Source organism: Chenopodium album, chromosome 24 (assembly GCF_948465745.1).
Source record: "Chenopodium album chromosome 24, dcCheAlbu1.1, whole genome shotgun sequence".
NCBI classification, from domain to species: domain Eukaryota; kingdom Viridiplantae; phylum Streptophyta; class Magnoliopsida; order Caryophyllales; family Amaranthaceae; genus Chenopodium; species Chenopodium album.
In genome coordinates this window covers 14,768,191-14,789,755 of record NC_137857.1, presented here as the reverse complement: position 1 = coordinate 14,789,755, position 21,565 = coordinate 14,768,191, and the positions used below count along the sequence as shown (strand labels likewise).

Below are 21,565 nucleotides of genomic sequence, written 5' to 3'. Positions count from 1 at the left end.
ATTATTGTTTATTATTACGTTGCTTGATATTATATTTTTTTATTGTTATTGCTTGATCACACCTTTTATGATTGTTAAAGGGAATTTGTACTTGAAATCACGCTTAATAAGATAATTATTAATTTTGGTTTAGGCTAATGTGATTTTAATTCAAGTGATCGCCAATAATAGTCTTATTTGTGCATTAATATTCAACCAACATAGATTAAACAGGGTAGGTTCAATATAATGTTTGTATGTTATTCGAAAAGCGCACATGAATACGAGCAGAACAAAGTAGAGGCCTATTTTATAGGACGGGTCCTTTCTTTTGTAGATTGGATTCGTACCCTCATCCCCGGACCCTATTTGGTTCAAGACCTTATGGAGTAGTTGATGGTCCTTTTGGATTGTCTTTTGGGTTTACAAGTTCCTAAAACTTGTTGGCGCCGTTTTTTGCTCTTTGTCTTTCCCTTTGGAACGCCACCGTACTTTAGTGTATGATCACAGTGGGGTTCAAGTTTGGGGTTATCATAATGCTTGAAATATTCCCTACAAGTACATTCGAATAAAGAATGCAAAATAGTTTCTCTCTCACACCCGCAAATTTGACAAGAGTCATCATCCATGATATGCCTGTACACTAATCTGCCCTTGACAGCCAGATTTCCTTTGATAGAGCTCCATAGAAAGTGTTGGAGCTTAGGAGGCCCACGCACCTTCCAAATCGACTGCCACACCCCCACATCAGTTGCGGATGTTAAGCTTTCAGCCCTCCCTTCTTTAGCGAGCCAATAACTGGACTTAACTGAATACACTCCATTTTTGTTTGACATACAGTAATGAATATAAACACCACCTCTGTATATCCCCTATTTTGTGTCTGCATCAAAAAGAAACTCCAACTTAGTCATATCCCTCTGACCCTCTCCATTATGTTTTTTTCTAAAGTGGAAATTATAGTTACAATCATAGAAAAACCCAACTCACACATTATGCCAAACCTCAGGCTGCAAGCGTGCCATTAACCTTGAGAAATACGAAAATTACACATTTATCTGCAACAACAAGCATTTAGTTAATTATAGTAAGCAACAATTGTCTAACTAAGAATGTCACCAAACCTGAAAGAACCAAATAGGGTTTTCAACTATGAAAATTAAACCATCAGTTCAACATACCTCCATTTAATTGGGAAATTCAGAAAATGGAAGACCTATTCGTTGAGTGCTCAACCCATACTCAGGAACTTTGAACATAGATCTAGTCAATTGTACCTACATAACACACAATATCAATGACCCATAAAAAGTGTATAAATATAATTTCCCTGAATAAGAAAAAATTAACTACAGTTGAAATGGAAAATAAGACAGATTAAACTATAAAACAATGAAAAGGATATGTTCATTACCCTTCAAAAGACAAAAACACATAAAAAACCTGAAAAGGTGGGAGCTCGGTTTACCCTTCAATAACCATAAATACATAACAATCACAATGTGAAGCTCGGTTCACAGTAACTATAAATACAAGATTATCATGCATGCCACATAAATGGATTAGTTTCTAAATCTATTGAAATGTTGATAGAACTAGGATGGCCAACGGCCCAACGCACGCAAAATCATAGCTAGCAATATACATGGAGTTAAGTATAAAACAAGGGACTTAATTCTTACAATATATGGTGAAAGGTGTTTCGGGGTTTTTTGTGATTCCCTCGGATACTGGTCGCGCTCTGCTGACAATGAGACTCGGACACCTGCAAAATAACGAATATTCCAGTGATCGGAATATTCGCCTCCGACGCTCAAGTTAGTGAACGGAAACGGAAAAGGCTAGAGAGAGAAAGTAAAGAGAAGTTGGAGCTTTTAGTGCTCTGTATTTATGTCACATCAAAATCCACCCCTCCCATCATAAATGATTGGGGTATATATAGGGGTGGGAACATGTGCCCCCTAGGGTTTATGCCCTAAAATCTCGTGACATGATTGGCTGCGCAATCAGAGGTCGCCACGTGTCGTGGGGGGCGCCGTTTTACGGCTTTCAAGGATTTCTCGGGATTTGGGCCTGAGGTCATCAGGGCCTTTTTCTCTTTCTGATTGTAGCATTAGGGCATTTAGAGATGGCTGACAGGTGTCACCATGACAGGTGGACACATGTTTCACTCTCATAGGGCCACGTGTCGCCTCTTTATTGGGCCACATGTCACTATGAGATTGGGCCACGTACCTGGGGTATTTTTACCCTAAACATTTGCCCCTCAGAGGGGGTGGCTCGTACACTTACTGGCCGCCTCCTCTGATCTTGCATTCTGGACGTCCTGGTACTCTAGGTTGGGTTTGCCTCCCATATGCCCTGGACGTCCATATACTTTTGATTCAAGGCTCTTTTTGCTACGTGGACGTCCATATTTTTTGCCCTGGACGTCCTCGTAGTCTGGAATGAGCTTGGCTTCTTGCTTATCTGGACGTCCATACTTTGTACTGGACGTTCTCGTACTCTGAGAGAGGCTTAACCTCTGAATTCATGTGGTCGTCCACTTATTTCAGGTTGGACGTCCTCATACTCTGGGAGGAGTTGATCTCCTAACTACCCAGAACGGCCACATCAATGAGACTGGACGTTCTGATACTCTGGGAGGAGCTTATCTCCTAACCACCCAGAGCGGCCACATCAACGAGACTGGACGTTCTGATACTCTGGGAGGAGCTTATCTCCTAACCACCCAGAGCGGCCACATATTTTCTTTGGGGTAATCTGGGCTTCCATGACTTCAGACGTACTTCCTGGCTTTTTAATCATGCTTCGTACGTCTGAATTTCTTTTAGACTAAACGTCTGAGAACTGGGCGAACGTTTTTTCCTCTTAGATATTCTCGAGTTTAGGAGACTAAGTGTTGAAGGTGTAAAATTCTTGAATTTACCACTTAACTTATTTCAATTCACTTTAACGTGCCGTTAATTGTCCGTCTGGTCTTTTTCATAAGTTAACAGAACCTTAACGTCGTCCTGTCTCTTTCTTCGAGTAATTTCTCAAGAAATAACCGTTTGAATGTTTAGGCGGGAAAGATGATTTTACCATTTTGCCCCCATGAGTTCATTCTATAAATATGGGAAGTGAATTCTCATTTTCACACTTTACCCAACTGTGAATTCTAGAGAGAAGGCAGAGCATTCTAGTGAGAGAAAGTTACTTTTCCCTTAATCTTCAAGAGCGCCACCGTGAGTTTGAGTTTTCTTTGAGTTTTCCGGGCATTTTTAAGTTTTCCGGTCAACCTTCAAGAGCTTCACCACCACCTTCAAAGTTTTCAGAACGTACAAAGGTAGGCCGTCTACATTTCCTCTTTTATTTTTCCTTGTTTTCTTTTTCTTTTACTTCAATTCTGGATCCATACTCGGCTTCGTCCGACTCTTCTCATGAGGTCGGCCGTTCGCCTGGGACTGAGGAATCTAGAGTGGACGGAGAAGAGTTGTCTCCTCCTAGGAGTGAGTCTATGTCTGATGTGTACATACTCACCCCCACTTATTCTTCTCTGTCCCAACAGGCAATGGCAAGAACCATGCGAACGCGTGAGCGTCATGCGGCCAGGAACCCAGACGGCAGTCTGGTTCATCCTAGGGTCCCCTATGACCCTAGTAACCCAAGTACTATGGTGGAGACTAACTCCACCACTCAAACAACGACCGCCTCCACTGGCTCTCATCACTTGGCCGTGGAGGTCACTTCTTCTTTCGAGGAACGCCTTCAAGCTGAAGGCGCCTCGTCCCCTCCAGCTCCGGAACTTAGGTTCCCCCAATTTGCCAGTTCGGTCATGGATGGGGCCGAAATGGTAGCCTGTAAAGACAACCCTTCCAATCCTGGGGCGGACGCTTCTGGCTCGTCCGTCCCCTCTTCTTCTCAACCTCGGCTTCAACTTGGCGGGGCGGACAGACCCTTAACGGAAATCTCAATCAGAGAACCGTCCGTTCTGCCTATTCGCAGCGCCCCTCCTTCGGGAAATCAAGCGGACGCTGCCAAAGACAAAGGCAAGCGTCCATTAGATGAGGAGGGCGTTCCTTCTTCCATGGGCGTTCAAAGCTCAAGGGGCCGAAGCTCGGCCGAGGCAGCAGACCTGGACAGGGTGCTGTCTTCAGAGTTTGGGAGTGCTTCTTCTCACCAAATGGAGGAAGAGGAAGTTGAGAAAGAGGCCGTGGGTGAGACGGCTGAAGGTGAGGCGGCGGCCGAGGAAAACGTCGCCAACATAGACAACTTCAGGGACCCGTACGCTTGTACAGTTGGGGAGACAGCCCTAAAGTTTTTGAAGAAGGATTTTGAGAAGTACAAGGAGTCCCTCCATTTGGGGGAGGGATTCGAAATACAAGTGCCCAGGAAGGCCATTGCTGTGGCTACCTGGGATGAGGAGAAGCCGCGCAAACGGGCGTTTTGCGTCAACAGGGCCGCCTTGGATGTGGGGCTTCGCTTCCCTCTTCACCCATTCGTCCGGACTGTCCTGGACGAGTATGACATCGGCCTCTTCCAACTGACGCCAAACAGTTGGTTGAACATCTTTGGGTACTTAGTGACGTGCATCGCCAAAAAGTTCACGCCAGACTTTGCGGTCTTCTGTGAGATGCACTCACTTACTCGGCTGGAAAAAGACGTGGATGGTTGGCTCATCTTGAGTGCAACTAGGGATTACATGGTCGTGGTCGACCGCGTCAGTAAGTGGAGGGACTGGAAGCACCGCTTCTACCGCGTCAAAACTCAGGACGCGGAGTTCAACCTTCGCATGAACAAGTGCCGTCCAGAGCCTATTCAACTTGGACGCGGAGACCACAAGCCTGACAAGCCGCCCATCCACCCAAGCCACGAACACCAGCTCGAGTACTTCAAAGTAAATCGGGTCAAGTGGGGCAACAAAACTGAACGGGTCCCTAGCCATTGGGTTCCTCTTGCCAATTGGCTTAGGGACCCTATCTTCATGTCTGCGTACGGCCTGTACCAGAACATGCCCCAAGGTGGACACTTAGAAATATAAACTTCTTGTACGCACATAGAGTTTTTTAGAAAAATATTCTAACACTTTTGCTTTTTTCTTTTTGCAGCGGAGGCGTACGCAATGCTTGACCAGGCCCAAAAAGGAGAGGTTGAGATGTCCGAGGTGGACTTGGCCAGATATAAGGCTCGTTTCAAGATGTACGAGCAACTCAAGGAGGTAAACACTTAGTTTATTTTTTGAATTTCTCATTCCTTATTGTGTCCGTTCTGCTATATTGGGAGGAACCTACTTCCTGAGTTTGCACGGACGCTTTACGTCCGTTCAGGCATGCTGGAAGGGAGCTCCTTTCCCAAATCACACGGACGCCATCATGTACTTTAACTTTCAAAATTTCTCTAACTTTGGTTGTATTTTTGCAGACCTCCTCCTCTACTCTAAAGGCCAGGAGGAAGCAGTCGGCCACGTCCACTCCTGATGCGAACGCATCCAAAAGGAGGAAGACGGTTGCTTCCAAGCCGTCTTCGAAAACCGCGGCCACGACAAAGTCGCAGACTGCTACAACGCAGTCTAAAGGAGAACAACCCCGGCTGACACAAAGCGGGGCCTCCAAGCCCATGGAACCTGTTGCTGATCAGGTCCACGATGAGTCCGTCCCTTCGGACGGTGGGGATAAGTCAACCCTAGAAAAAATGACCGGCCGCTGGATCGGGACGATCGCAGGGGTCGAGATTGTCAACAAATCTGACTGGCTAGATGCCAGTCAGTCGGCCAGCGATGCTGATGCTGGTCGTCCAGAAAATGAGGGGGAGGCCCCTTTGCCGCCTCCTCCCACCAATCTTTCTCCTCCAAGCTTCTCCACTGGTTAGCTTTCTTCTTTCTTACTTTTTGTATATCTTTATTTACTTGTGAATTTTAGCTAACTCTTCTTACACGGTCGTCCGCAGATATATCAGAGGAGATGCAACTGAGGGTGCCCGCCCAGTCACTGACTGGTGCGGACAAAAAGGCCATGTGCGAGGCCATGGTTCGCGCGGTCCCCCAAGCGCAGCGTGACAAGCTGCGGGGGATCAATGAAGGGTTCCTCGGCCCCATGCTTAACTGTAGTGCCGAGGTACGCTTCTATTTTATCACATTTTTCTTTCCAACACTTAGTGTATTTTCTTGTTATTTGACTAATTTTCTTTCTACTGTCCGCAGCTTTTCCTCCGCTTGAACGCCTTCCTTGACTGGAAGGATAAAGAGAACGAGCGGTTGAAGCAAGCTTGGCTCGAAATCAGAAAAGTCGAGGATGCTGTAACTGGGACGGCCGCCGTCCAAAGGGTGCACTTTTAGACCCAAATAACCGCGCTGTCCGACAAAGCGGCGCAGCAAACAGAAGACCTGGTCAAGCTGGGCAAGACACTCGAACAGGAGTCCTTGGCCAGGGAGGCCATGAGGGTTGAGAGGGACGAGGCCGTCCTGGAGAAGGAGAAATGGAAGTTGGGCTTCGAGGCGTCCGAAGCCTTGAAGAGCGAGCTAAAGTTGGCCCAAGCCAACCTTATGTCTGCTCTAGATGAAGCGGACGCGCTGAAGGTCGAGGTGGAGACCTTAAAGAAGTCCATTGCGGACTATGAGGAGCAACTTAAAACTCTTCGGCCGATCAGCGTTGAAGAAGTCGTCCGCATTGAGCAAAATGCTGAAGACAGACTTAAGGCATACTTCTTTGATGCCTTCGACTTGATGCTGGATGAAGGTGAAGCCGCCTATTACGAGGAACGCTTCAAGAAGCGGATTCAATACGTCTGCCTTAGAGAAGAGGCAAAGAAGGCCGGCATGCCTCCTCCAGAGCTAGTAGTTACTTCCCCCGAGTCCGGAGAGGACGGGGATGAGGAGGAGGAGGCGGACGACAAGGCTGCCCCGGCCAAGGACGCCAAGAATGCGGAGGAGCCTGCCAAAGATAACACGGCTAAGTAGAGCTCAGGTCCTCCAACAACCGTCTGTTCAACTTCCCAGCTTTCTCTTTATGCAGCTTTTATTTACTTAGCTTATTCTGTACTCTTTTTTTTTTTTTGTTTTTATTTTGAAGCCGCCTGTTAGAGCGGTATTGTAAACATTTCGGCCGCCTTTGTGCGGTCTTATTAATGGAAATTTTGTCCGCCTTTGCGCGGTTCTTTCACCTTTGTTTCATACTTAGCAATTTTTTGCAATTTTGCGTTTTTTGAATGATTTTCGTACGTCTCAATATTATGCCTTTTCGTACGTTCCTAGGGGTATGCCCCTTTATTTGGTGTTCGCCTAGTCCATTTTCTAAGTGGTTTGATTAACTTGGTAGTTTTTATGCCTTAAAAGGGTATGACGACTAGCAAGTTAATCAAATCATAGTAATGATTGCCCTTGGACTAGGTGAAGCACCGAATCAATTTAATTGGCCGTTCGGCTATCATTGTACGAGCAGTCCGTTGAATCTATCGCTCGGACGCACCCTAGAAATCCTAAGTATTATCTCAACTTAGAGATTCCTTGATCGGCTGGGCCAAACGCCTAGGTATGCCCTTGCCCTATTTGTAAAGGACACTTGCTTTCTACACAAGTTTGGAATACCTTGCCTCAATCGTCCGCCTAGAATTGGGCGGACGCATTGTTTTCTGAATTTAATCAGTTTTTTTTTATTTTTTTTTTTATTTTTTTTGTGTGGCCGAATTGCTATATTGGGAGCAACCTTGCTTCCTTTTTACTTCGGCAATTCAATAAGAATGATAAGCCGTGTTACTATATTGAAAGCAACTTAGTAAATCATTTCATTCGGCCTTTAATCATAAATAATAACAAGCAAATAAATACAAGTAAAACAACAAATAGTTCAACAATGCCTGACTTTTCATTAATTTTTGTCAAAGGTACATTGTTGTGGCCGTATGGTTTTAATTACAAGGCTCGGTCAGTAGACCTAGCTGTATAAACAGCTTTTTGGCTAAGTACTTAAAGAAACAAAACTTAAACATGATACTTCTTCAAGTTATCAGTGTTCCATGTCCGTGGGATCTGACGGCCATCAATTGCCTCAAGGCGATATGTGCCGTCCCGGACTTCTTCCCTGATTCTGTACGGCCCCTCCCAGTTTGGAGTCAACTTGCCATCCTCATTGGCACGGCCAACAGCTTCCATTTTTCTCAAAACTAGATCCCCCATTTTGAGCGGCCGCTTAGACACTCGGCGGTTATATGCCCTTGTCATCCTTAAGCGATAAATTTCATGCCAAAGTGCCGCATTGCCCCTAGCTTCTGGAAGGAAGTCTAGGGCGGTCTTCATGGCCTCCCAATTGGCCGATTCATCATAAAGCATTACCCGCAAAGTGGGCTCATACATTTCAATTGGGAGTACAGCCTCAGCTCCATAGACCAAAAAGAATGGAGTCTCCCCTGTAGAACTCTTTGCTGTTGTCCGTATGGACCATAGTACATTGACCAACTCGTCTGCCCATAGGCCGCCTGCTTTTTCAAGCTTACGCTTGATCCCATTGGAAATCAACTTGTTATAGGCCTCAACTTGACCATTGGCTTGTGGTCGGCCGACTGAGGCAAAGCAATGAGTAATGCCTTGGTCTCCCAACCATTCTTTGAGTTGACGCGTCTCAAACTGGGTCCATTGTCGAACACCATTGACTGAGGTACCCCATATCGTGTGATTATGCTCTTCCATATGAAGGCTGACACATCCGTCCATTTAATGCCCTGGACGGCCTCAGCTTCAACCCATTTAGTGAAGTAGTCTACTGCCACTAGTACATATCGTCTCTGGCCGGATGCAGGAGTATACGGCCCCAAAATATCCATGCCCCATTTGGCAAAGGGAAGTGGACTACTGATGGCTGATAGACTATTTGCTGGACGATGAATAAGGGTTGAAAATCTCTGGCACTTGTCACATTTTTTCACCATTTTCATGGCGTCCGAATTCAGGCTCGGCCAGTAATATCCCAAATGCGTCGCTTTTTCAGCTAAGGCTCGTCCTCCAATATGCGAGCCACAATGCCCCTGATGAAGGTCGTCCAACACATCATGCCCTCTTTCAGGAGTTATACACTTAAGGTAAGGCTTCACAAAGGCTCTTTTGAATAGCTCCCCATCCTTCAGCTCGAACCAAGCCGCCTTCCTCTTCAATAGCCAACTCTCTTTGGGATCGTCCGGAAGTATTCCATCCCTTAAGTAGGAAATAATTCCGTCCATCCAGGTTGAACTTCTATCTATTATCTGAACGGGCTCGGCATCAATGCTCCTTTTCTCCTTTACTTCCCAAAACACTGATCTTGGAGTATCACATGATGCCGAGGAAGCCAATTTGGAGAGGGCATCCGCTTGATGATTCTCTGAACGAGGAACTTGCTTGAGAGAAAAAAGCTCTAGGCCTTCGGCCTCATTCTTAACTAGCTGCATGTACTTCATCATGGTCGGCTCCCTGGCCTCGAAGCCACCATTGACTTGGTGAACTATTAGCCGGGAGTCCGAGCATACTTCAATTTTGGTTGCCCCGGCCGCTTTACACATCCTTAGGCCGGCCAACAATGCTTCGTACTCAGCTTCATTGTTTGACGATTGGAACTGAAACCTCAACGCGTACTCATACTTGTCTCCCTCAGGGGATTCACATATAATACCAGCGCCACACCCGGTCGCTGTTGCACTACCATCCACAGACACTTTCCAGACTTGGTCCCCGGCCTGCTGAAGATCAGGCCGTGTCATTTCAGCAAAAAAATCCGCAAAGGCTTGCCCCTTGATTGCCTTCCTTGGTTCAAACACAAGATCAAAACCTCTGAGCTCCAAGGCCCACTTGAGCATACGGCCACTTGCCTCTAATGTTGAGAACGGCTTCTTCAAGGGTTGGTCTGTATAGACCACAATTGAATGTGCTAAAAAGTATGGCCGCAGCTTCTTTGATGCCATGTACAAGGCCAGGCCAAATTGTGAAGTACATGACTGATAAAATACACCGGGACCTGATGGCCGTCCCTTTCAGCAAGAAGGACGACACTTAGAGAGTGTTCGGAGATGGCAAGATAGACATATAGCTCCTCATTCTTGAGCGGACTGACGAGGCGAGGCAATGTATGCAAGTGACTTTTCAACTGTACGAATGCTTCCTCGGCCTCCTCTGTCCACTCAAACATGGCTTTCTTCTTGATGGTTTGAAAAAAGTAACGGCACTTATCCCCTAATCTTGACAAAAATCTTCCAAGGGCTGCTAAACAGCCGGTCAGTCTTTGCACTTCCTTGATTGTTCTTGGAGACTTCATGTCAAGGACGGCTTGAATTTTTTCAGGGTTGGCCTCAATTCCACGTTGATCAATCAAAAATCCGAGAAACTTGCAGGACTCAACACCAAATACACACTTCTTTGGATTTAACATCATCTTATGCCGCCTGAGTTCGGTGAACGTTTCTCGTAGATCCTTGAGATGGTCGGCCGGCTCTTTTGACTTGACAATCATGTCATCAATATATGCCTCCATGTTCCGGCCGAGCTGATCTCTAAAGACCGTATTGACAAGCCTCTGAAATGTAGCAGGGGCATTCTTGAGGCCGAATGGCATAACTTTGTAACAGTACAACCCCTGCTCGGTCACAAACGCTGTTTTCTCTTGATCTTCTTCCCACAAAGGAATTTGATGGAATCCGGAGTATGCGTCCATGAAACTCATAAGGGCTTGTCCGGCCGTAGAGTCAACCAAACGGTCAATCTTAGGCAAGGGGAAGCTATCCTTAGGACACGCCTTGTTCAAGTCTGTGTAATCCACGCACATCCTCCAAGTCCCATTCGGCTTTTTCACAAGAACTACATTGGCCATCCAATCTGGGTAAAAGCATTGCCGAATGAAACCGGCGTCCAACAGCTTTTGTACCTCTACTGCGGCCGCCTGATTCCTCTCTTCTCCGTGATTCCTCTTCTTCTGGAGGACAGGCTTTACCAGAGGATTCACGACCAACTTGTGCACGGCCAGGTCAGGACTTATCCCTGGCATTTCACCAACTTCAAATGCAAACACATCTTTGAATTCCCTTAACAGCTGAACCAACTCATCCCCAAGCAACTCCAAGGCTATAGTGCCGACACTAACTGTCCGTTTTGGGTGGTAGGTGGCTGCCGGCCGGCTGGGGCCTCAACTCTTCTGGCCGGCCGACAGTCATTAGTTGCTAGGCTTCTTCTGCCCTGGTCGCCTTACGCTTCTGGCCGACCTGGTATGCTGGGAGTGAGGTTCCTTCTTCCTTAATCTCGGACAATTTTGGGCCGCGTGCTGTTGGCTTCACGGCCAGCTGATTACATTCCTTATCCATTTTCTGACTTCCTTGAATTGTTCCAATTTTTCCGTCCGATCTTTCAAACTTCAGCAACATCAAGTGGGGCACTATGACCGCCTTGGCTGCATTGAGAGTAGGGCGGCCAAGGATGACATTGTACCCAGTTAACTTTTTTACCACAAGGAAACGGACGACCATGTCTCTTCCTTCGCCCTTCTGCCCGAAACGGATGGGAAGGTCAATCCGTCCAACTGGATGAATGATATTCCCCCCAAATCCTACTAAGGGGTGAGTTATATCCTGGAGAGCATCTTCTAGGAAGCTTAAATTCCTCAAGGCAGAGAGACTTATGATATCGGCCGAACTGCCCGTATCAATAAATATCCGTCCCACCTTCAAATTTGCTATTTTCATCACAAAGACCATGGGATCATTGTGCAAAGCTCTGACCTCTCCACGGTCAGCCTCACTTATGATCACCTCAGGAAATGGCTTGGCCTTAACAACGTCCGTCTGCATCACATTTGACAAATTTCGAGCGTCCTGCTTGATTCCTTTCATGGTAGGGCCGCCTGAAGCAAAGCCTCCTGATATTACGGCCACAAAACCTGAATCAGTGTTATTCCCATCATCTTCCTTGTCATTCTTCTTTTCACTTTGTTGCTTTTTCTCGGACGTGTTGTCTGTCCGCTTGAAGGTGAATTTGGACTTGGTCACATAGGGTTTCAACAGACCCTTGTCGGCCAACTTATCCAACAGCCTCTTCAAGTTGATACACTCATTCGTGTCATGACCCACATCCTTGTGGTAATGACAATACTTGTTCTTGTTTCTGTACTGGGCAGAGCCTCTCAAAGGCTGAGGCTTCTCAAACTCAAACTTGTCTTTTATCTCCATCAAAATGGAGTAACCGTCCTTGTTGAACTCATACTGAGGCTCGTACGTCTTGCTTTTCTTTGACTTGGGTTGCTTGTCATCAGCTACCCAGATTTCTTTTCTTTTGTTTCCTTCTTTCTTCCGACCGGCCGAGTCTTGCTGAGAAGATTGCTTCTTCTCAGCCCCCTTGGCTGGCTGTTCTGATTTGGTGAGCGAACAGAAGTCCGCGGCCTCAATATAGGCTTCGGCTTCCCGCAATACACCTGCGTATGACCGAATCTTTTTTCTTACCAAATCAAACTTAAAACCATTATGCCTTAATCCCCGGAGAAATTCTAAGTAAGCCATTTCGTCCGGAAGATTATGAATTTGGGCTTTTTCTTGGTTAAACCTTTGGACGTACGAGCGTAGTCCTTCATTCTTTCCTTGGACAATTGTAGCCAAGTTGAGACTTGTCTTTCTTGGTGGGATGTTGTATGAGAAGTTTCCTACAAACAACAAACTGAGGGTGGTAAAGCAATTGATGCATCCGGCTGGAAGGCTGTTAAACCAATCCTGGGCCACCCCTTTGAGAGTGGTCGGGAAGCATCTACACCATGTAGCATCATCTACACTTTGCAAGTACATCAAATTCCTGTACGAGGTAACATGCTCCTCTGGGTTGCCCGTACCATCATAGGCACCCACTAGTACACTCTTCACTTTTGCTGGTTGAGGGGACGCTAGTATGTCTTGCGAAAACGGAGGCGGCTTATCTCCCAAATTCAACAAACGCATTTGCCAATCAATAGGCTGAGGCTGAGCGGACGTTCCAGCCAGGTAGGGAGTCTGGCCGAACATCTGACCATACGGCCCATATTGCCCAAAGACTTGGGGAGTTGGTTGTATCAACCCATTGAGTACTTGAGGGGGCTGATATTGCAATGGCTGAACTGGACGGGGAGTAATAGTATGACTCTTGCTAGAAGCGACCGTGTTGGTGTATTGGGAGAAAGATTGGTTAGAGGCTTCATCCGGCATGGTTGGGGTAGAGGCCGTATCAGAGTATGCGGCCCTCTCCCTTTGCTTGTGCCGAATGTAGTCCCTTGCGTCCTTGAAACGTTGTGACGGCTCAGTCTCAACTCTTTTTGGCTGTCTGCCCCTCCCCCCAGCCGACTGTGTTTTCGCCAGCAGGCTAGAGAAGTTGGTCCGTGGGACTCGGGGAGACCTTCCGTGCGGACGACGGAATGGGGTGTTACCAGCATCAGTTGCATTGGTCTTGTTGTTGGCTTTCTTGGAGGTGCCTCCTCCCCCCTTTTGCTGGGTAGCCGCCAACTCCTTGCGGAGCTTAGTCAGCTCGGCCATTAAAGTAGCTGGGGTAACAGGAGGTTGTTCGGCCTCTTCAAATGAGGCAGTCAAAGGATTGCTTAAGTGTATGGCAGTACGTATGTCTTCTACATATCCATCCTCGCCTGGACGAGGTCCAGAATTAGGTGTCTGACCATCTATTGCCATAACGGACGAGTATCCCCACAGACGGCGCCAAATGTTTCGGGGTTTTTTGTGATTCCCTCGGATACTGGTCGCGCTCTGCTAACAATGAGACTCGGACACCTGCAAATAACGAATATTCCGGTGATCGGAATATTCGCCTCCGACGCTCAAGTTAGTGAACGGAAACGGAAAAGGCTAGAGAGAGAAAGTAGAGAGAAGTTGGAGCTTTTAGTGCTCTGTATTTATGTCACATCAAAATCCACCCCTCCCATCATAAATGATTGGGGTATATATAGGGGTGGGAACATGTGCCCCCTAGGGTTTATGCCCTAAAATCTCGTGACATGATTGGCTGCGCAATCAGAGGTCGCCACGTGTCGTGGGGGGCGCCGTTTTACGGCTTTCAAGGATTTCTCGGGATTTGGGCCTGAGGTCATCAGGGCCTTTTTCTCTTTCTGATTGTAGCATTAGGGCATTTAGAGATGGCTGACAGGTGTCACCATGACAGGTGGACACATGTCTTACTCTCATAGGGCCACATGTCGCCTCTTTATTGGGCCACGTGTCACTATGAGATTGGGCCACGTACCTGGGGTATTTTTACCCTAAACAAAAGGGGACTCTATTTATTTTATAGAGGGAAAAGGAGCTGAGCTAGAATGAATTTAGGTTTTCGATGGGTTTTAACTCAAAAAGGGAAAGAATTGAGTTCCCTTGGTTAAACAATTGAGTCCCCTTGGTCAACTAAAAAGAGCCCCTCCTTTTTTTGCAACAAAAATAATGTGAGTTAAGTATAAAGTAGGGGACTCAATTCTTGCAAAATGTGGGGAAAGAGGACTCTATTTATTTTACAGAGGAGAAAGGGTTTGGGGTGAAATTTTTGGTTGTAGGGGGTATTTTCAGGTGACTTAATTAACCTAAGAAGAATTAAGTCCCTTGTAAAGAATTAAGTCCCCTCATTATTGCCTTGATTAAACCAGACAAATCTATCAATTCCTTCATTAATCATACTTGTTCATTGTTTCAAAAATATAGCCAAAGCATGTTCTTCATCTCTCTAGTTTGTAGCTTATTGTCTTGCATTTGTAGCAAAACCATACATCACAATTTTAGTGAAGGCATGTAGAGCCCTTTTTAAAAAAAAAAAAAAATTAAAAAAAAAAAGTAAGTTGAAAGGAGGGTCTCTAAGACAGTCAAGCATTCTTTTATGAGATTTCTAATACGCCCAAACTATAAACAAGTGCATGGGTGTGATCAGTGACGAATCCAAGATTCCAGACTAGGGGTAAACACTAGAAGAAGAAGAAAAAAAAAACAACATACACCTAACTTGAAACTCAAACTAAATTTAAATTGGTAATAACACGTCAAGTTTAATTTTTGCATAATATATTGTGATTATATTAGGTGTTAGGTGGGTTGACAATGCACATGAATTAGAGTTAGCTTATGAGATAGTCAAGATTTTAAACAAAAATGTGGAGTTGGAAGATTGAATATGAAAATAAACATTCAAAGTATTGCTATTCTATGCTTTATTTTTGTTCCAAAAAAGAGGAAGGGCTCTTTTTTTTATTGGTCTTAAATTAAAATATTTATAAAAAAAAAAAAATTAAAAAAAAAAAAAAAACAAACAAACATATGGAGTACTTTTTTTGTTGACCAAAGGAACTCAATTGTTTAACCAAGGGAACTAAATTTTTTAACCAATGCACTCAATTCTTTCCCTTTTTTTTTATTAAAACCCACCTAGAACCCAAATCAATTCTAGCCCAGCCACTTTTCCCTCTGTAAAATATATAATGTCCGCTTTCCCCACATTTTGTAAGAATTGAGTCTCCGGGAAATTACCTGTTTCTCATGGTGAGAAACGAAATTTGTTTCTCATGAGGGCATTTTTATGAATAAATCGACAACTTTTCTCATTATTGTAGGCTCCACAGTTGAATAAAGTAAATAAAGTTGTTGGTTTATTTACGAAAATGCCATGTGAGAAATAAAATAATTGGGCCATCCTCCTCAATCTCCTGTTTTATACAAAAAATTAAAACAAAAATAAAATTGCACGAGTATAATTAAGCGTCAACCTATAAATTTGATCAATCCCAAGTTAATACTTACCAATTATCATGCATTCTAAAAGGCTAGATAAAAAGTTAAAACTATAATCCAAAGTACAGTATATTTTAAATTAAAAAATAATAAAAAAGAATCGCATACGCTACCTCAATTTGTCCATAGCAATTTTCTCCTTCTCTTCCAGAATACTGTGGTCCATTATTTGATTTTGAAAAAAACCCTGCAAAACGAGAGCAGATATAAGAGTCATATTATGATTCTACGATATTTAATCCAAACAAAGGCTAATCAAATTTGATGAAATTTCTGCAGGATGTAGAAATGCATACAATAAAGGGGAATATCCATAACCTGGAAATGGTCTTATAGACGGAGTGATTTTTTTTTTCTCATTATTTAGAGAGCCACAAGGACCGGTGAGAATTCAAAATCGGAGGTAAATTCTAGCTAAAATACAAAAATACTTTTTTTTTCTCTTTTTTTAAAAAGAAAATACTTCATGTTATAATTTGCTTAAATGGTTCAAAAATGTAAAAAAATACAAAAACAAAAAAAAAAGAAAAAGGAAGCTAGAGAGATGTTGCGGAGGGAAAAAAAAGGTGAAAAAGTATCATATACTTCCTCTGTTTCTTAACATTTGCAACACTTCTTTTTTCATGCTTGTCAATATACTATATCGATCGTTAATATCTTAATTACTAATGTGTAAAAATTACAAGAATTTGATATTAAATTGAGACAAGTATAATTGTATCCTACATGACTATAATTCTTTTTTTTTTTTTTTTTGACAGAAACATGACTATAAATTTCATAACCTATAAATCACCAAATTTAGTCAAAGTATGATATATAAATAGTGTAAAAGTCAAACTATTGCAAGTAAAAAATGGAGGAAGTAAATTTATAACTGTAAATTAAATGTGCACAACATTTAAATTAATAGTGCAATTTTTTTTTGTAATGAATTTGCAAATTTTACACTAATGAAATTTGATCATTTTGTTGGATTAATTTACATGCTAAGATTTTTTCTCATTTTTAAAACATAAAAAGAGAACGTAATTGAAAACTTACCCGATGAACCAATACTCACACTCATGTGATGATGTGTATCCCAAGATATCTTCCAAAATACCTCTCTAATAAGAAAATAGAAGCAAACAATCCTAAAATAAGCAATTGAACTCTCAAAATCCTTAACATTCCTCAAAATTCTCATCATGATAACTCACAAGGTATGGGTTTAGGGATCCTACAAGAAAACGGGTTTGACCATCAAAAGAAAACCCTTCCCATAACAATATAATACAGTTCTTGTAGAAAATTAAGTTCGGTGTTCAATTAAACAATCTTGATAGCTCACATATAATAATTCACATATTGCATGCTTTCATCAATAAACATTTAGTCATACAACATGCTTGAACACCTCATATAAAAATATGCACATAGGGAAGAAATTAAATTCTAGCCTATATGCCCTTTCTTCTCCTACCCAAGCTCACCAACATGCTAATAAAAGCTTTAAACACATAATTCTTACCTCAATCCTTGTTTTTCCTGCAAAAAGCACAAACTAAAAATATTTTTGACTCCTCTTTTTAGAATAAAATTTGAAAATAAGTTTCGAAAAAGGGCCAAAATATTCGGCCATCACAAAAAAAAATTCGGACATACCATAAAAATTTCGGATGTCCAAAATAAAAAATTTTGGACCTCATAAAAAAAATAAATAAATATTTTGGTCCTCTTATAATCAAAATAAAGTAAAATCACTCGCTTTTAAAACTACTTTATTAAATAAGCACTTGGCCAAGTTTTAAACAAAACACTTTAAAACACGTTTTTGGTTTTAGTGGTAATAAAAATCTCAACCAAAGCTCCCAGATACCACTATGTAACACCCTAGAAATTCCTTTCCTTTAAAATACACTTTACTCTTTTTAAAATACGTTTTAGGAATATCTAAGACATTACCGCCACCGTGAAAACGGCTAAGGCCATTATCAAAGACACACAGCGGAAGACTTAACTCAAAACCATTCAAAAACGAGTCAACTTAAAGTCAACCAAACGAAAGTAAAGATTAAAACCAAAGTCAAACGAAGTCAAATAAAATCAACCTACAACTTGGAACCATTGAAGGCCCTTATCAAAACCAATTAAATTATGAAAACCTTTGCGTTATTCTCATAAGCATAATATAATATAATATAATATAATATTTGAGTGCAATAAACCACATCTCAACTAATCGAAACTAGCATGATTCGCTCTTCACTCATGCCCCGTCATGAATATGTTTCAACACCTGAAAAGATTATCTCCACTTGTCCCCACTACTCTCCATTAAAATGGATCATCGTAGGGCCAAGATAAAGACATAGCCAGACACAAACAACACACACAATCAGCAAAGCTGAGTACATAAGCGTATTTAAACACACTAACATGCAACTCCTAGCATCACACATACTTACCTCATTGCACCTGTTTACAAGCACACACAATGAACAACAAGACTCTTTAACTGGACACTAAATAATTTATTTAGCGTTGATTACGCATCGAACGGGTTTCTAACTTAACCAAACCTTCCTCAATGAATTGAGGACCATTGACACGGGAGCTAACCGTGCCAGCATCACCTATGCCACATCCTTTGGTGGCGGAATTCCAGCGCATAATAATAATAATAATAATAATAAAAAAATGAATGTACAGCGTCCTGTACTCCATTAGAAGTTATGATCAAATATAAAGTCACATAACTCCCCCCATATGTTCATACTCAAGGTATATACGTTCCAAGAGTTTTGGTGCGTAATCTCTTTCACTTTACGTTATTTACATATTATTAGACTTGGTGATGACTCTCAAAGCATAACAATTCAATCATCAATAATAATTCAACCATTCAAACATACCAATTTAATTCTTGAATATTTTGTGACCACATAATTAATATTTAATGTTGAACCCTTTTTAATTCTACCTCAGTGTCATAGACACCTTAAACGCATAAAGCGCCAACAATCCTATCCCTCGGTGTTAAAAACACCTTAAGTGCACAAAGGCACCAACATACAATTTATTCCTTGTGTACATAGACACTTATATAGCTCCTTCCTCATGCTTAAAGCATCAATAAAAATTATATGAACCATAATAAAATTCCTTTTCAATAATCCAAACATAATTAAACAATTATTTTGATTAAACATGCTCTCTATCATGCCATAAATAAATATGTAGTCCATATAATCATGCCAAAATATAATTTTCCAATCCATAAACCATCACAAATAATTCATGCTTCACAATTCAATCACCAACACCAATAATTCACAATTCAATACATGAGCCTTAGCATGATACTACTTGTAGTTGATTGAAATTAAGCCTAGCATGATCCTACATCATCAAAATATGCTAAGTACGCGAACGTACCTCAATTAAGCCCATAAAGTGGCCGAAAACACTACAACAATTCCCGAATCAAGTCTCCTACATAAAGGGACAATAATACTAAATTAATCACTCTTGTATACACAATTTCCAGCAACTTAAATTCACTTTAAATAACTTATAATAATCTGAAAATTATAGTAAAACCCTTAATTAAACTCCTCTTTAATGGGTAATTTAAACTCTTTTTATAAAACAACAATTATACTACTTTAAACAAAATTCCAGCATTAATACCTTGTTAAAAACTCCTTAAAAACTCATCAAAATCATATCTTTATACTTGGTTAATAATCGAAATTATAGGTATTCAAAACCCCCAAATAAATTAGTGAAAGAACACTAAAAATGTCATCTTTAACATTTCAAAATCCAAACCAATACTAATATGTATAATTATACAAATTAATGAAATTAAACCAAAAGAGGAGAGATGAGAAAGGGATGATGATGATGATGACGGTGGCAAGGGCGGTGGACGGCCAGCAGCCGACAGCTGGTGGGTGGCTGGGCGGCGCCGACTACGGCGGGTGGAGCAGCAGCCGTGAATGAAAGGGGAAACAAAGGAAAAGGAAAAGGAAAAGGAAAAGAGGAAGGGGGAAGGTCGTGGCTAACCATGGTCGCCGGCAGGTGGCCGAACGGCCGACGGGTTGTTCCCGGCGGTGGCAGCCTTGAGGTATATCCATTCATGACCCACCAAAACTCCATGTTAATGGAAAGCTACGGGAAGGAAGGAAAAGAAAAATAAAGAAAAGAAAGGAAGGAAAAGAACAAGGAAAAATTAAGAAAGAAAAATAGTACCTTTGACCATTTGACCTTTTTTTTGAGTGGCAAATTTGGGGATCAAAGGGATATTTATAGGATAGGGTAAATTGTAATTATTTGGGCCTCATAAGAAATGGTATGATGGGAAAAATAATTGGCCCAAATAAATAAGTAAATAAAATGATTAGCCTTATAGTGAAAATGGGCTACATTTAGATTAATTAGTTATTGACCCAAAACTTGTTTTATTTATATATTCCAACAATTAAAATAGTTTTGACCCAAAATATATTTTATTATTAAATAAATAAAATATAAAATACGTTAAAAATACGGAGTATTACAACTATCTTCACCCAAGTCTGTAACTAGTTGTATAACATCAGTGCACAGTTCCCTTAGACTAGGAAGGCTGCCCAACCCTACTGGATTTCTGAAGTAGTAACAACCATCGACCACCATTATTTCTTCCAAAGATTCGCAACATCGAAACCCTTCCTCAGGTAATTCAATAATCAGCTTCTTGCAATATTGTATTGTTAAGAAACGAAGATGTCTCAAGTTCTTCAATTTCAGATTTCCCTCAGCTTTACACTTGTAAATCTTCAGGGAGACGAGGTTGGGAAGTGAGGAACCTCCTTCAGTTAACCATTTTGGAAAACTAGTACCGCAATAATTCAAGATCCCAAACATTTTCAAATTGGCATTAGGTTGCAGGGCTTCTAGAATTTCATTATCATTGGTTTTCTTATTTATTGTCAAGTTATGAACCCAATTGAAAACTAAACTGCCAAGATGTGACTAGAGGTGTCAAACCCGAACCGACCCGAAAAAAATTATCCGTTTCGAACTGTAACCAATCCGATTTGATCCGAGAAATTCAAGACCCAAACCCGATCTGTAACCGAACCGAACTCAACCCGAATCCGAACTTGACCCGATCTGGACTTAATCCGGCACCGATTTGATCCGACCTGAACTCAACCCGAATCCGATTTGACCCGACCTGAACTCAAACCGAACCGATTTGACCCGACTCGAGCTCAACCCAATCCGAAATTGACCCGACAAATAACCGATCAGATCCGATCTGTTTTGACCCGAACTGATATTAACCCGACCCGATTTAAACTCGATTTGATTTTTACCCGATCCGAATTTAACCCGACCATAATTGATTATTGACCTTTTTATTCAAGTTCTTATACTATATATTTACTAATTATTAATAAGTTAACTTTTTTACTACAAAGAAATAGTCTGGAGTCTTAAGTTTACTACAAACCCATCACGTGAGACAATCTGACTAAAAAGTAGATGAGGTTCATATAAAGAGCTCTCTCTTCCTATCTCTCTCATTTTTTCTCTCTCTACCATGTGTTTTTAGAATATTTTAATCGTTGTTATGTATTTACAAATACATAACATTCCTTCATTACTACTTCCTCTACAACTATGCATTATCCTAGAATTATAGACATTATACATCGTACGGTTATACACACACTACGTACATATGCAATAATTTATGCTCAAATAAAAAGAATGTACATAGTAACAATTAACTATCACTATGTATAATGTCAAGTTTTTAATATAAAAATTGAATTAGTAATAAAGTAATTCTAACAACTCTGACAAATATCTTATACAAATTGAATTA

The 21,565-nt window shown here is 41.9% G+C and overlaps 1 protein-coding gene across 2 annotated transcripts; it reads right to left on the bottom strand.

The window, feature by feature from the left end:
• Positions 1-225: 225 nt before the first annotated feature.
• LOC145610054 (uncharacterized) lies at positions 226-20,848 on the bottom strand. Of its 2 annotated transcripts, XR_014106210.1 has the most exons (9): positions 20,247-20,848; positions 19,120-19,176; positions 16,744-16,808; positions 15,813-15,886; positions 15,439-15,614; positions 1,662-1,744; positions 1,161-1,256; positions 970-1,037; positions 226-862 (listed from the first exon to the last, which is right to left on the bottom strand). XR_014106210.1 is itself a non-coding variant. In XM_081665302.1 (5 exons), exons 1-3 carry the CDS (start codon positions 16,889-16,891, stop codon positions 1,167-1,169), a joined length of 312 nt encoding a protein of 103 aa, XP_081521428.1. In that variant the 5' UTR covers positions 16,892-17,782; the 3' UTR covers positions 228-862; positions 970-1,037; positions 1,161-1,166. The 2 variants fall into 2 exon arrangements, 1 of the variants encoding a protein (XP_081521428.1); XM_081665302.1 differs by lacking the exons at positions 1,662-1,744; positions 15,439-15,614; positions 19,120-19,176; positions 20,247-20,848 and having other exon boundaries at positions 228-862; positions 16,744-17,782.
• Between the last annotated feature and the right edge of the window lie 717 nt (positions 20,849-21,565).